At 40.6% G+C, this 14779-nt stretch overlaps 1 protein-coding gene across 2 annotated transcripts in view; it reads right to left on the reverse strand.

The window, feature by feature from the left end:
• The window catches only part of LOC306881015 (rhombotin-1), a gene marked incomplete at its 5' end in the record, with an annotated part of 29080 nt that extends 14541 nt beyond the window's left edge, over positions 1-14539 (reverse strand). Inside the window, 2 exons of one of the 2 annotated variants that reach the window (XM_079434841.1) lie at positions 1289-1348; positions 13946-13967. In XM_079434841.1, coding sequence (XP_079290967.1) covers positions 1289-1348; positions 13946-13967 — 82 coding nt within the window. Of the gene's footprint in view, positions 1-1288; positions 1349-13945 lie in introns of both variants that reach the window. The other variant, XM_079434840.1, reaches the window with a different exon arrangement.
• Between the last annotated feature and the right edge of the window lie 240 nt (positions 14540-14779).

Consider the following 14779-nt stretch of genomic DNA (forward strand, 5'->3'; position numbering starts at 1 on the left):
TCTGGACAGTCCACACATCAGCGGTGCTATGAATATAATATAATTAGCATTTCCTCAGTTATAAAATGAGGTAAAAATGTGAGCGCACTCAGGAAAGACTGAAAGAGAGAGAGGGCAGGAGAGCGAGGGCTTGTTAGTTAAATTTATGACTTGGATGTGAATAAGAGCTCTGGTGGTATTCAACCATCTTATTTCTTTATCAGAACTGGAAAAAGAGGGAAGCTAATTGGTCTAGCGCCACTGATGGGAGCCATCAATTAGCGGTGTGCTTCCCCCTCCAGCTTCCTCCCCAGTCCCCCCTCCAGCCCCAATACGGGCCCCTTGAAGCCGCCGAATTAGGATCACAAAACTTGCTATAAATACCAATGTTCAGTAAAAATTAAGGTAAAAAGCCTTTAAATTGAAGCCACACTAACTGAGGGCGGTCGTTTTCTACCTGCATTTCATGGCTTGTTAGAGGTGCACTCTGCAGGTATGCCAACAGTGCTCTCCTGTCAGCCTTCTACAGAACTAGAAACAGTCTTAATGAGGAGAGCGCTCGTCTGTGAGGAAAAAGTGTGTCTGTGTTTGTACGTGAGTGTGCGTAAGAGACGGAAACGAGCTTGGGAATCAGGCTCCTTCAGTTCCCCAAGGGATGGCACAAAAATCTTTAATTTGCCTTTTATGACAGCTAATTAGTTATTCTATTCAAAATCTTTGCTTTAAATAAGATAACTAATTATACACAAAGGTCGTTTCCCCCACCTCAGGAGAACCACACATGATTGGTTTAGGCCACCCCCCCCCCCCCCCCACTTTCCTTCCACCTTTTAACAACGTGCACGCTGGCTGAAGAAAAAGTTAACCGTGGAGAGCTTAACCCTTTCTGTTGTAAAGCACTCCAGGCTCATAAACAAGAAACCTTTGCTTTGAGCAGTCCCGTTCTGTAATTACCTGGATTAATTCAGGTTTGTGGGTAACTGAATGACACCATCCCACCGTGACAGGTTTCCTAACCCAGATTTAAGGCAGCTAGCACTTTGTCTCACCAGGCTAGAGCAACCTCCAGGATGAGTTAGCTGATGTGAGGAGTGCTGTATTCTGTCTGAGCTAATCATCTTGTTTCTGCCATCTCGGAGAAACCTCTCGTTTTCCCAAAAAGAGCCAGCTGAGATATGCTTTTAGAAGCCCTAAATAGTCTCGGCACATTTTAAACCTGAAACGACAGAGTAAATGACTGAATAAAAGTGCATAATGTTGACTCTGACATCAGCAAACTGGTATTTTGGGGTTTATACAGAGAGTGCACCTGTCATCATTCTTTGCACAGCCTGGAATCTCGATAGTAGACCCTTCCCCCATTTCTGCCCTGCAGAACAAAAAAGGGGAACATTATAAACGGAGACGCAAACTGAGGAGGCAGCTCCCACTTAATCCAATCCATTTAACAGATACAAGTGCTGCTGACCTTCCTGTGTCATTCCATGTCACAAAAAAAAGCATATCCTGCTATCCATCATATCCGAACAGTAGATGTGTTTTTTCCCTTCAAGAGGCAGCGTTTGCCTTGTCAAACATTTCTCCCAAACAAATAAAAGGGAGGGAAGAAAATCATTCGCTATTAGTAATTGGTGTGCACCCTGTCATCCGCCTCTTTTCCGCCCATCCACCCTTTAAAGACCTTATCTCAGTCGAATATGTACGGATGCGTTTTTGCATTTGAAACTGTCAGACCATGTACTTTCCATTATAAAGATAGGATCCGGATTCTATGTAGGCCTTCATTTCAAGTTCCATTTTTGTGGATATCAGAAAAAAATCAAATCAATGTGGTACCCTTTTGATGTATTTAGGGAGGGGGGCAAGAAAAAAGGATTTGTTTGTCTTTGTAGTCTGATTCTTTTTCCTCCGTTCCATCTTCTAGTAAGCACACAGTGGAAGCCAATGATGATGCAGAGTTTACTGTATACAGGGTCACTGTTTTTAGATCTATCAATTAGCTGGACACCTCAGTGTGAGGCCTTTCCATGGGGGCAGGTGAAGGGGACCGCTGGGGTATTAGCGTAGCTGATTTTGCCATTCTAAAATGGCATGCTCTAATATGCTCCTAAAAAGATAGTTCACCTGAAAATGAATTCTGTCATCATTTAGGCACCCTAACCTGTATGATATTTTTATTTTGCAGAATACGAAAGAGACATTTTTTCATGCAATTACAGTGAATGGAGACTGAAGCTTTGGAGTGCCAAAAAGGACACACAATAGACGTAAGTATCATAAAAGTGGTCCATATGACTTATGAAGGCATTCTTTATGTAAGGAACAGATGCAAATATAAAGTTTTAAAATGTTAACATTTAAGTCACTTTTTAAATAAGATTAGAGATTCTGATTCTGCCTGTCTGATTTGTGAATGTATTGTTTTTTTGTGTAAGGTCTTTTCAATGAATTTCCAGTTGATTCAGTTCACAAAATAGATTTGAATGATTTGTTCAGAATAAGATTTGAATCTGACTGATCCTCAAGCTCACTCAATAATCTGGTGAGAACAGACAACAGCCCACTGGAGGTTATCGTTGAATAACTTGCACTGAATTATTTCAATTTTTAAACTAAAAAAAGGAATTGAATCAGCTAGAATTTCCAACGGAGCTATTGTATGACTTACAATATAATTATATTTTCAAGTTTGAAAGCTTTAGTCCTCACTCATTATAATTGCATGTGTACAATAGAAAAAAAAATTCATACAGCTTTGGAATAACGTCGGTAAATTATTTCTTAAATTTAGTTTTAGGGAGATGTTCATAGCCACATCATCAAATTCAGGCCCACGACTAATTATAATGTATTAATTTTAGACAATTCACTCTTAACAAAGTATCAATGTGGCTTTGTGTTTTTATGAGGGTCTGCATATGAATCCCACAATGCCCTTAAACGAACCTCAACGGCATAAACCATATGCATGACCTCAAAACATCTAAGAAAGGGACCAATTTAGAGGGACAAAGTGCTGGAGACTTGAACTACAGATGTATGAGGGATTACAGGCAGTCATCTGTCGCAAAGCTGTTGGCATGATTTTTCATGTATGACAGCCTTTGGTTATGACAGCAGCAATGCATGCATTGAGTAGAAGGGTTCTCCAAAATATTAAACACCAGCAGTGAATGAAAAGTCTCTGAACTGTTTTCAATGGCAGGCGAGTTTGTGTATAGTACAAAGAATTTTTGTTAAAAGATGTAACAAATCCTTTAGTTTAAATACGGGTCTGATTCCAAAAGCAATGTAAGATTAGAGACGCTCATCGGTTTAAGGTAGCACTCTGAAAAGAGGCAGGAGAGCATGTTGGAGATGAGTGTATGGTGGTTGAGACAGATTGGACCAGAAGGCCACAGTGTGACAAATGAAAGCTGATCAAGCCATGGGAGGTTGTAGTCTTTGATTGAGCTGAACCATTTGCCAGAAGGGAGTCTTGGTGGTGACAGGGATGGGAGAGGTCTGTGATGATATTAACTGCATGTCTCCAGAGCATGTGATGAAGATGATCTCTGTGGACTTGATAAGCACTTGCAGCTTGCCCCGACAGTGGGCAGATGCAGTCCTGAATCACACATTTACTTGTTGAATGGAAGGAGTTGTAATTTAGGTGTTGGGAATTAAGGGGTACCAGAGAGAATGTGGATTTAAATATTAGTCTTGAAGCCTAATACAAGTAAGATCTTGGGTTCACCTGATCTTAGCTCAGAGAAGTTTTTTAGAGTGCATTTACATATTAAACTCTCTTGTATTCAAATACAGATAGAGTAAGAACAACATGCGTCTAATCCGGTATGCGTTTGTTCTTCTGTAGAACACAGAAGATTTATTGAAAAGGTTTTGTTTTAGTCGATACAATAAAAGCCAATGGGGTCCAATGTTGTTCTGGACCCCACTGACTTTCATTGTCTGGACAAATACTGTCAAAAAATGATGACTATTTATTTCCCCATTTTGGGGGGGGGGGGGCCATTATCATTACAGCATGATAATGATGTAAATGAAACAAGTGCCAGATCATTGTCAAATATGCATGACAACAACTTAAAATTAAGACTACTTCATTGAACTTTCTTAAATCAAAGCTTTATGTTAGCTCCAGCTGTGCATAGGAGCCCGTTGTGAGCATGTAAGCTGCGACCATAGCAATCTGGACTAGAATTTGTCAGCCAGCCACCGTGGAGGTTAATGGGGGAACTAAGGCAGATGTCCTGCTATATTGTCTGTGTGAATCAGTTCCTTTCAATCAGTCCACATCATTACTGTTATTGAGCCTGTAGACACTCATTCTCCTTCACTGCCAAGACAAAACACATCTGGTAATAATGTCAGGTATATGCCAGCTGAAACAGACAAATGAATAAAGAGCTTGATCCTAGTTGATAAGCCCAAAGCAGAACGGTCTGAAACATTGATTCATGCGTTTGGTGGACATTTGGTGGTGGCACAGTGGATAAGACACATGCCTTTGGTGTGAGAGACCCGGTTTCGAATCCACTGTGAGACACCAATGTGTCCCTGAGCAAGACACTTAACCCCTAGTTGCTCCAGAGGCGTGCGACCTCTGACATATAGCAATTGTAAGTCGCTTTGGATAAAAGCGTCAGCTAAATGAATAAATGTAATGTAATCATGCAGCACAAAATGGGAGAATAGAATACGTTCAGCTGTAGCTTGTGGGTAAATTAAGGTAAAGCAGTTGTGGATGCAATTACATATTTTCAAGACTGCTCTGCGTATGAACTCAGGCCTGTCTTTGCTTGCTATGATGATTTAATTAATACCCCAGAAAAGTTTGGACGAAGACTACATTTCACTAAAAAAAAAAAAAAAAAAAAAAAAAAAGCCAGTGCTCATTCCATCAGCACTGGCATGACCAGTGCTGATGGAATGAGGGTTCTGATCATTAATATGATGCACTTTCACAAACTTTAGCAGCCTGCTGCCGTTAATAAGGCCCGGTGAAATGGAGCAGTGCTGCTCCCTCGCAGTGACCCTGGCACTGCCCGGTATAAGGGAGGGTTTTGTCTCCGGGAATAATTGCTCTTTTCACATGTTACAAGTGTCCTGACCCCTGCGGTCGGCAGCCACTTTCCCAGAGCATAATTACTTCTGATCCAACCCAAATGAGGAAACCACATTAGGCCTTCAATAACACTGGCCCAGCTTCAAGCACAGCAGCGTGGGGAGTCTGAGAAGAGCAGGGCCTGGAAACAGGGAGTTTCTTTTCTCCAAGCCCTGGCGGTCATTTCCATCACGTCAGGGGTGCATTTCTTACACTCGCAGTCACTTCTAGGCCCCAAGACTTCTAGGATGAGGAGATTGAGAGGCTTACTGAGCACATTGTTAGCTCCTGGTGCCCTGCTATAGTTTTGGCTAACAGATGCGATTCCAATTAATGGATAACTTCATTAGCTTGTGTGTGTGTGTGTGTGTGTGTGTGTGCGCGCGCGCATGCGCATATGTTATTTATTTTTTGCTCTACACTTTTCTTTCTCCTATTAATTTATTCACATGGGGTTAATTAAAAGAAGTGTATCAGAGAGATATGCAACAGCTAATTAAATTCATTACTGCTTATTTTGGAGATGTGCAAAAACTGGCAGTGTTACTGCAAGAGGCAAGTTGTTCCAACACTTTGGCGCTTGCCTGCTAGCATGGTGAGAAAACAGCTCTGGAAGGCGAGTTGTCGACAGACCAGAATCAGAAAAGCTTGTGCGAACAGAGAGGGAGAACACACCCGACTCAGGGGTTACAAGAGTTTCAGAGGAACAATCAGTCGCTCGATAGAGAAAGAATAGGGAGGTGTGTGACCTCACATCCAGCCAATCAAGCGTCACCCATCTGGAAGTTGTTCTCTACAGTAGGCCTGGAGTGCGTTTGTTTTAGGTCTTAATTTAGTCAGAGTTTGGAGACAGCGGCCTCTACCCACCCATTTACTCCACCAGAAGGCATAAACTGTCAATATCCCCCTGCTGATGAATGACTCTTCATATATATATGAACTCAATTCATTTTTTCCCCTCTTTTCCCACAGATTGCATTTGCATTTGAATAAAGGAATAAATCCATCTATTCTCCCTCCAGATCTTTTCAGACTTTGAGAAAAAAAAGGAGGACAATCTTATCTGCTACTTCATGACTCCTGGCAAGAATGTAACCATTAGCACCGTCAGAGGCTCTTTCCGCCATCCGTCGCACAATGATGCCCCAATACTTTTTAGCCAACATTAAAAATGCATTTGGCTAGGCATAAATGTAGGCCTTCTAAAGTTTGTGTCACTCCCAAGGTTTGGGAATGATGTATGAAATTCCCCTCTCCCTGGCAATTACTACACATTTAGCGTTTCAAAAGATATGCCAGGAGACAGGTGTGCCATTCAGAACCATGCTGCAAGGTTGAAAATGGAGGAAACGCTATGCAGCACAATTCCATTTGGGCCCCGTTTAAAGCTGAATACCCACGGGGGGTATTTGTTTGGTGTATGGGGCTTCTGTGACACTCAACCACTCTCTCGGATGCCCATCTCCTTATGGGGTAAATAATGAAGCAGGGTTTAGATTGCAACAGTTACCTTTCATTTTCTCAGGATTTTTGGTTTACTGTACCAGGCTTAATGAACATTCTGTGGCATTACCATTAAGGGAAGTACATTAGCAGTCATTTGACAAGCTTTTTTAAAATGTATAATATCAGCCATTTATTAGTTATTGGCCATAAGATGAAAATAATTATTCGATTGCTGTTATGGACCAGAATCTTCCTCTCTGAATAAGGTCTGGGTTAGTATCTAGTCATTGTAATTAGCTTTAAATATCATCAATGCCCTCATTTAAGTGAAAAGTAAACTTGAGTCCATTCTAACCTTCTCCATAGCAGCATTGAGAGCGCTATGACTGAATGACCACACCATCCATTGTTATTGACGTTACACGAGAATTCAAGAGTTAAATCGAATGGCCGCTCCTTTATAAGCTCCAACCGTGCACGGGAGACTGTCACATTTAAACATGTCAAGAAAGGTTAAAATCATCGGCTGGCAGATTATTCAGCTTGTGCTCAGTTTCCAATTTCAATTAAAGCAGAGCAGAGTGGCCAAGCGCTTGGACCACAGCTGCCACTCTAATGGATCAGAACCCTCATGCGGAGCATTGATTAAATCAGCCTCACCAATACATTGTCCTTCCCCTTTAAGGAACAATACAAACTAACCGGCAATCACTGCCTTTAATTAGGTATTCAAGATTTGATTTATCGAAGGTCGACCAGTGAATTGTGGTAGTTAGGATCTCATTAAGTGGACTGAGTTTCCATTTGCTAGCCCCCCTCCAGTGCTTTCTCGAACAGCATCCTCTGTTATATGTTGTGGCTTTTTTATTAAAAAAAGGAATAGATTTTAATATCCATGTAATATTTGGATGGAATGTGTTTACACAGGCTATATTGGATTTCTCTCTCCCAACTATTTTCTTAAGTACTTTACATGAGGTTTGTTATTATCGGTTTGTGGCGTATATATATGGAAAGTTTATTGAGCTGGGGGGAGTTTTCATTATGTCGTCCCAACAGAAAAGAAAAACCCTCTGGCCTACATGTTTCCTATATTTATAACCGTGACCTAGTCAGCACTGCAAAAATTGATGAATAGAAAAAAAATAAAAAAAAATAAGGTATAATAATAATAATAATAATAATAACAAATGGTTTGGTTTCTCCTTGAACAGCAAGGATCAAGATCAAGAGATGAGCATGAAGGTATAAAAATGGAAATTAACAATTTACTTGGCTACCTAAAATACATACAATATACTACCTTTCAAATGTTTGGGGTTAGTAAGATTTAAAAAAACAAAAACAAAACACTTTCATTCAGCATGTTTACAACATTGATAAAAAATATCAAAAATGTAACTTAATTTGTGTATTAGTATGATTTAATGTGACATTGAAAACTGGAGTAATAGCTGCTTTATATTCAGCATTGCCATCACAGGAATAAATTACGTTTTAAAATATATTAAAATGGAAAACCTGTAATAATTTGTCGTATATAAAACATGTATACAGAGAAAGTGATCACATACAGTACAGCACTATAGTGTATACAGTAGTTTCTTTCAGAATATTATTATATCATCTAAAAGTACAATACTGTAATGTCATATCCATACGTGTGTGTGTGTGTGTGTGTGTGTGTGTGTTGTGAGGAGAGTCAAGAGGCTACAATCTCCAAAAACATTAAAGCACTAGTTTGAGTATCTTCCTCGCTCCAGGAATGACACATTGAATAATATATTGAACAGTGCATCATTACTCATTTCAGAATTCATCTCGCTTCACTCCGCTATTCAGTAATCTTCAACGGTTCCATTACAAAACAGATGCACATCAGCTATAACGAGGACTACAACTTCAACAGCTCTCTGTGACATGCTGCGTGCGTGCATTCAAACATGTTATAAACATACACGGTAAATATATTCTGCACATGCAAACCAATTGCACACAGACATATACATGCACGCTCATGCACACGGTAAATATGTACCCGCACAGGTGTGCACACATGCCCACATACCTACAAAACACACCATCCAAAAAAACACAACTGTTTTCAGCGTGTTCCTGCAGCTCTCCGGTAAACACACTCTTGCGAATATGTATCTAGGGAGCATTTCAGGAGGGATTAAAAAAGGCCTTCCAACTAATAGGCATAATGGAAGATCAATGTATAACAAGATGGAAACTCGCATGAATAAACAGACACTGTTACAATTATGCCACAAGATTCTATTTCTACATTAATCATTCATAACTGCATAACGCTCCCTCATAAACATTCACAATGCAACAAGGCTTTTCCTTTGTGTCTAAATACCTTTCACAACCCATGTCTGGCATTTTTTTTTCATCGTTTCATCATATTTGAGTCGGGTGATATTTACAGTATAAAGACATCAAGGCGAGGTGTGTGATATTAGCTTTATTTTTTATAAAGGCAACACTAATGAACGGCTATGATACCTCGAGCTGCACTTTCTAACTTCATTAGAGCCAAATGTGGATATCAGTGTAGGTATCATTAGGAAAGCTTTTATCAAGTTACAGAATGTGATAAGGTTAATGAGGAGTTTATAAAAGTGTCTCTGGTGGATGGAAAGAGCTGGCAGGGAGGACAAGACCTTAAGCAATGTATGCTAGTCATTTATTTCATTAGCATGGCCACCTGTACTTTTTTTTGAAAGGCTTAACCTTTTAAAACAAGAAGGTCATGCCAAAAAGTAACATTCCAAAGTGCAGCAGCAGAACTTGGTCGTGAAATTGCGTGCATGTGTACAGCTGTAGGTCATCGCTCCATTCTTTACCTAGCGCTATAGGTCGCAGTCAGTGGTAAACTAAAATTCCTCGAGCTTCACAGGACAACCGGCGCACAAGACGAAAGATGAAGGGAGGAGGGGGGAAAATAAACAAATAAATACAGGAATGGAAGAGGGACTGATGAAATGGAGCCAAGTGTGACGACCTGCTCCAAGAGAAGCCGAGTGTGTGAGGGAAAGAGATCGCACACAAATGCAATAGACGAAGCAACTCACCCTTGCAGCGAGACATGCTAGCGAGAGGTGCTGCGACAAGGTGACACGAGGGAATAACATGCGGTCTAAAGACCAAAGGAAAGTAAATTAAAAACCACCTAGTGTAAAATCATCAATATGTAGCTGTATATCCCTCTTTCAGCAGAGCATATGTACTATTACTTGGAGCATGTCCACTGGGAAAAGCTACTATTGTAGAGAATTCCAAAGCAGAAACAAATTTGAAATGAAAAAAGACAGACATTGTAGCAAAAGTGGAATATTATAGCCTAGATTTTTTTCCTTTTTAAGATGAAGCTAAATTTGGACCTGATTGGAGTAAACATGATACTATATACACACTACACTTGGATATTGTTTTCTGCACCTCTCTCGCTCATGTTCCTTTTTTTACTGAATGCTGCACCTGTCTGCATTCGTCTCAGGACTCAAGGTGAAAGATAAGGTTGCTCCGAGACATTTTAAAAGGTAGCCTAAACATGACGATTCATCTCACTGGCAGCATGTCTGAGGATGTTATAAAAGGTTTTCTGTGTTCCCAATGCTTTAGCGATGGACTGTATGTCCTTGGAGCTTTTCAAAAATCCCATGTTTATTGGAATTATTTAAAAACTTGCCAATAACAACATCTTTGCACAGAAATGTGAAGGATTCACTGAAACACGCTGTCATGACAGACCATACGGATGCAACATGAGCCTTAGCCGGCTCCCCTGATGTTTGACAGAGTGTTTAGACATTGAATGCAGAGTGTTCACACACAACACAGGAAGTGAATGTGATCGAGTTGGTGGGCATCGTATGCATCGTGCCTTTAAGTCTCGCTCTCTCTAGAACCTTAGTCTTTATTCAGGTCTCCTTTGAGTTGTGGTAAAATGATGGGAAAATATATACATCTGCAGTCACTGATGCGCGAAAGCACAAGTTTGATAGTGATCAAGTGCCTTGCGATAGAAACAGAAATGGGTTTGGTAAACTTTTCGTTAGGTGGATCGCATAAGATCTAATGGAATGTGACTCTTCCGCTTTGTTTGATTCTCCTCATCATCCTCGTCCTGTGTCCTCAGGATTTAGGCGACGACCCCACATGCAATTATGGTAAAATTGTACGGCCAGCTCTCCAATTTTGTACTGTTGAAAGGAATGAACTTTTCAGCCTCATCAGAATGTGTCAAGACCATCATGCATTCAAAGCCATCATCCAAAAAAAAAAAAAAAAAAAACACAATTTAAGACCACAGAGCAATGACGGATCCCTATGTTGAGGATACATCAGTTGCAGATATATTGAACTGTAATTGCATCAGGAGGAAATGTTTATAAAGTAGGAATTTCTTCAGGCTGAAGCAATATAAGTGGCAGGAACACAAGCATTAGGCCCCGAATCCAGGCGCAATATTGCGCGAGACCCAGGGCGAGAGAAACATTGATGTAATTTCAATATTTGAAATTGGCAAGTTTAATTTAGAGTAAGAACAAGCCAATAAGCTGAGAAAATAGCAAATACAAGAGAGAAAATTACCTTGCAGGATGAAAAAAAAGTGAAAAGACTTAAGGAATGTATAAAAGTAATCTCCAAGTGGAAATTAGAAATCAACCCACAGAAAGGGGAATAACAGAAAAGAAATATTACTGTCCACTCTCTAAATCAATATAAAATTGCTACGAGACCGAATTACCATGGTAACTCAAGTAAAGAATGAAGCAATTCTTATTATTTCAAAATAAAAACTGGTGCCTGAAGCCCTGGGTTTTATTACAGCAGCAGAATGATCAGGGGTCTAGTATTCATTTGAAACATTGCATTTCAAATGCACACGTTAGAAACGAACATTTCATTGGTCAGTCGGCAAGCAGTTCTCGTAAATTAAACGAGGAACGGTAACTAAGAATTTATCATCAGGATGAAGAATAGAAGGGTGTTCTTTTCTCTTCTCTAGGTTCTTAGGGAGCCCAGCGATGCGAATGATCAATCCTGAACAAGTCCACAATGAGGACCCAATTATTCCTCCCAATCCAGATAGTTTTAAATACCTTGAAGGGAAAGAAAATGGCTGAATAGCGTATTTCTCCAGAGAGAATTAAAAGTCAACCGAGAGCTTCTTTTATTTAAAAGGTAGTCATGAAAAGGAGTTGTGCTTGGTCTGTACCTTAACATATTTAAACACTCTCTCAAAATCGTAAGAAAGTACAAGAGCAAGGTATTGTGTCATTGCCTGAAAGCAGTACAGCAAGGATCAAATACAGTGCAAGGACTGCTGATGACAAAGCCTGCGAAGCTGAAATGTGAAAGGGCTGATAATTTGGGAAGGCTGTGTAATAGTACAATAGCGAGGGCGTGCAAAACTACGACAAGCCCCACATCGCTCTACTTTCATTCTCCAGCGCTTAGTACATCATCGCATAGTACAGAGAAATGAATGACCCAATATTTCACATAGAAAAACGTACATATTTTAAGACTTCCTAATAGAGCTTCCTAACAGCTCAGGGTGAATTTTAGGTCAGAAAACTGAAGGAAGGTAACAGGGTCATTCTTCTATTGCAGGAGGCAGTTATTTCAGTTACACTGAGACCATTTGAAAGTTCAGTTATGGAAACCAAATACAGCACTGACGTCTATAATTTTCAGAATCGCTACAAAACTGAATTATAAAATTATTTGCTTGAAGGCCATTTTTCCTGAAATTGCAATGTATCGGCAAGTTTATAAGTACCGACAATCTATTCATGTTTGCTTACACAGAGGCGTATGGATGATGAGAGCGCACATGAGGGTTGTGCATATGGTTATGTTTTTTCACAAGGCTCAGTTCAATTCATCTTATTCACTAGCTTCCCTCACTTTGAATTCAGTACAAGATGTACCGGACTATGAGGATACCTACCTCAACTGATAAATTTAGAGTCAGAATATAGCCTTTTATTAGAATCAGACTTATCTGAACATAGCCTGTGCTTGTGTTAGTTAAAAGTGTGTGTGAGTGTGAGTGTGAGAGAGAGAGAGATCCAAGCTGCCTTCCTATCCCAGCCAAAATGCCAGCGCAGTTGGTCGGCACCAGCAAGCAAAGGGTGAAGCTTTTAGGCAATGAGCAGCAGGTGATCTAAGCTTTTCTGTAAGTCCTAATGCTCCTAAAAGCCACTCTCCCTGCTTCTGTAATTGGGCATCAGTAGTTAATGTAGTATTGACTGCATTACATGCTCCTGTGCATCCTCTCCTACTAATGCCATTTGCATCACCTTGTACATTTACCATATTGCTTAGCCAATAGCTGTTAAAAGCAATCTGAATCATGAATCATATGAGGAACTTTTAGCAAGACAGACATCCAAAAGGAGACAATTTACAGTTGAGTTAATCTGGGTACATTAGTGCAACATGGATTGAGCAAGACAGACCAATTTATGTTTCTACGGCAATCCCTTTATTGGTTTTTAGATGGGTTCGTGAAAGGATGGTTGGCTCAAGGAGATATGAAATATCCATTTTCAAACATGAATATGGGTCTGAAATGCAAGCTATTACTTTAGAGGGGAAAGGGCCCCTGGCTAAAACTAAACGTGTGTGTGATGACAATGTTCCCTGAAAGATGACAAGAAAGGCATTTTTAGGTCAAAGCACAAGTTTGTAGGGATTTTCTTCTCTCAACGGCGTTAAAGAAACATAGCAAAGTATAAAAACGGGATTGAGATTGACCAAAAAAAGAAAAAAAACTTGTCAGCACCGCAAGCTCCGAAACAAAAAAAAAGAAAAAAAAAAAAAAAGTTTATAAACGGTTTCCATAGGAACCAGGGTCCAGCGTAAATACAGAGAAGTGCATTGCACATACGCCTATAAAAACACAGAAATATTTACAAACTAAACACGCTGATATCAAAGTGGTGAGCTAGATGTTCTCGTTTTGATCTGTCAGTAAAGGTTAAGGTTCAAATGCTCTCACCTGTGAGCGAGGGCAGCCGCTGCTGATAAAACATCTCCTCGTAACTTCACAGATTTGACCGAGCGCTAACTGATACTGCGGTGAATAGCGACGCTGGTTCAGCTCTCTCTGCGTCTTTTAAACAGATAATGCCATATTTCATACGCGGGGACAGTCCGAGAAGTACACCGTATTCTGCACGTCTGAAGTATTTTAGAGCAGCCTACGCGCTTTCCTCCTCATGTAAACCTGACGAACGAACGCGTCCGTCTGAAATGACAAACGAACTGGAGCATGAAAGTGCCGTTCGCGGGGAAAATGGACGCTAAATGCTGCATTTCCTCACTGTCCCGCGTTCTTCATAGTCGTAAGGAGCAAATGAATGCACTAACAATCATCCGTACACTTACCCTCTTCCTTGTCCAACACCATCGTCCTGAGGAGCGAGGAGTCCGGCTCCAGGCGATCCGCTCTCGGCTCCAGCACACTTCTGCGCGCGCCGCTCGCGTCTCTGAGAAGAAATTGCTTTGCAACAACAAAAATAATAATCGTCCGCGTTGCTGCAGCAAGCTTTAATTACACAGGCAGGCTCGTCTGTGTGGTTTTCCGCTGTTCAGAGACGGAAAGCCATGTAGAGAAACGTGTGTGTCCGTTATTCTATTGTTTAATGTATTTCGGAGATTATATGCAGCGATGTCCCTTCAGTTGTATTCTCGTACGCAGCAACGCGTCAGTAATATCCACGCTTGCAATTAACGATGTCTAAAACTAAAGTGAGATGCCACGGTGCATTCCATGCAAAAAATGAAACGACTACACTAACTCAAATCTAATTTAAACACCCGTTTAAATTGAGCTGCCGCGAAGAAGCTATTCTCGGAGTAGAAACGTGTTCCTCCCAGTTCTCATTTGCTCCGAAACTGTAACTATATTCAAGAAATCCAATTCTGAGGCTGACAACTCCTAACAGCATGCTCACTCTGCCTTTCTCACCCAATTTATGCGCTCCGCGCGCTCCTGCTACTGAATAAATGCGCGCGCTTCCCAGAGAGCCACGGATTCCCCTGTTAATTAAATCAATTCATTATGCTCAGATCTGATTAGCAGCCCTTCCCCCCTCTTTGAATCAATTATTCAATACACAAACATAATTGCTTGTGCCAGAGGTGTCTAAGTATTAGCTTATTTAACTCCAAGGACACTAATTACCCCTAGGGCAAGGGAACTTTTCTCATTAATTCTGA

The sequence above is a fragment of the Barbus barbus genome (assembly GCF_936440315.1).
Source record: "Barbus barbus genome assembly, chromosome: 2".
Taxonomy (NCBI): domain Eukaryota; kingdom Metazoa; phylum Chordata; class Actinopteri; order Cypriniformes; family Cyprinidae; genus Barbus; species Barbus barbus.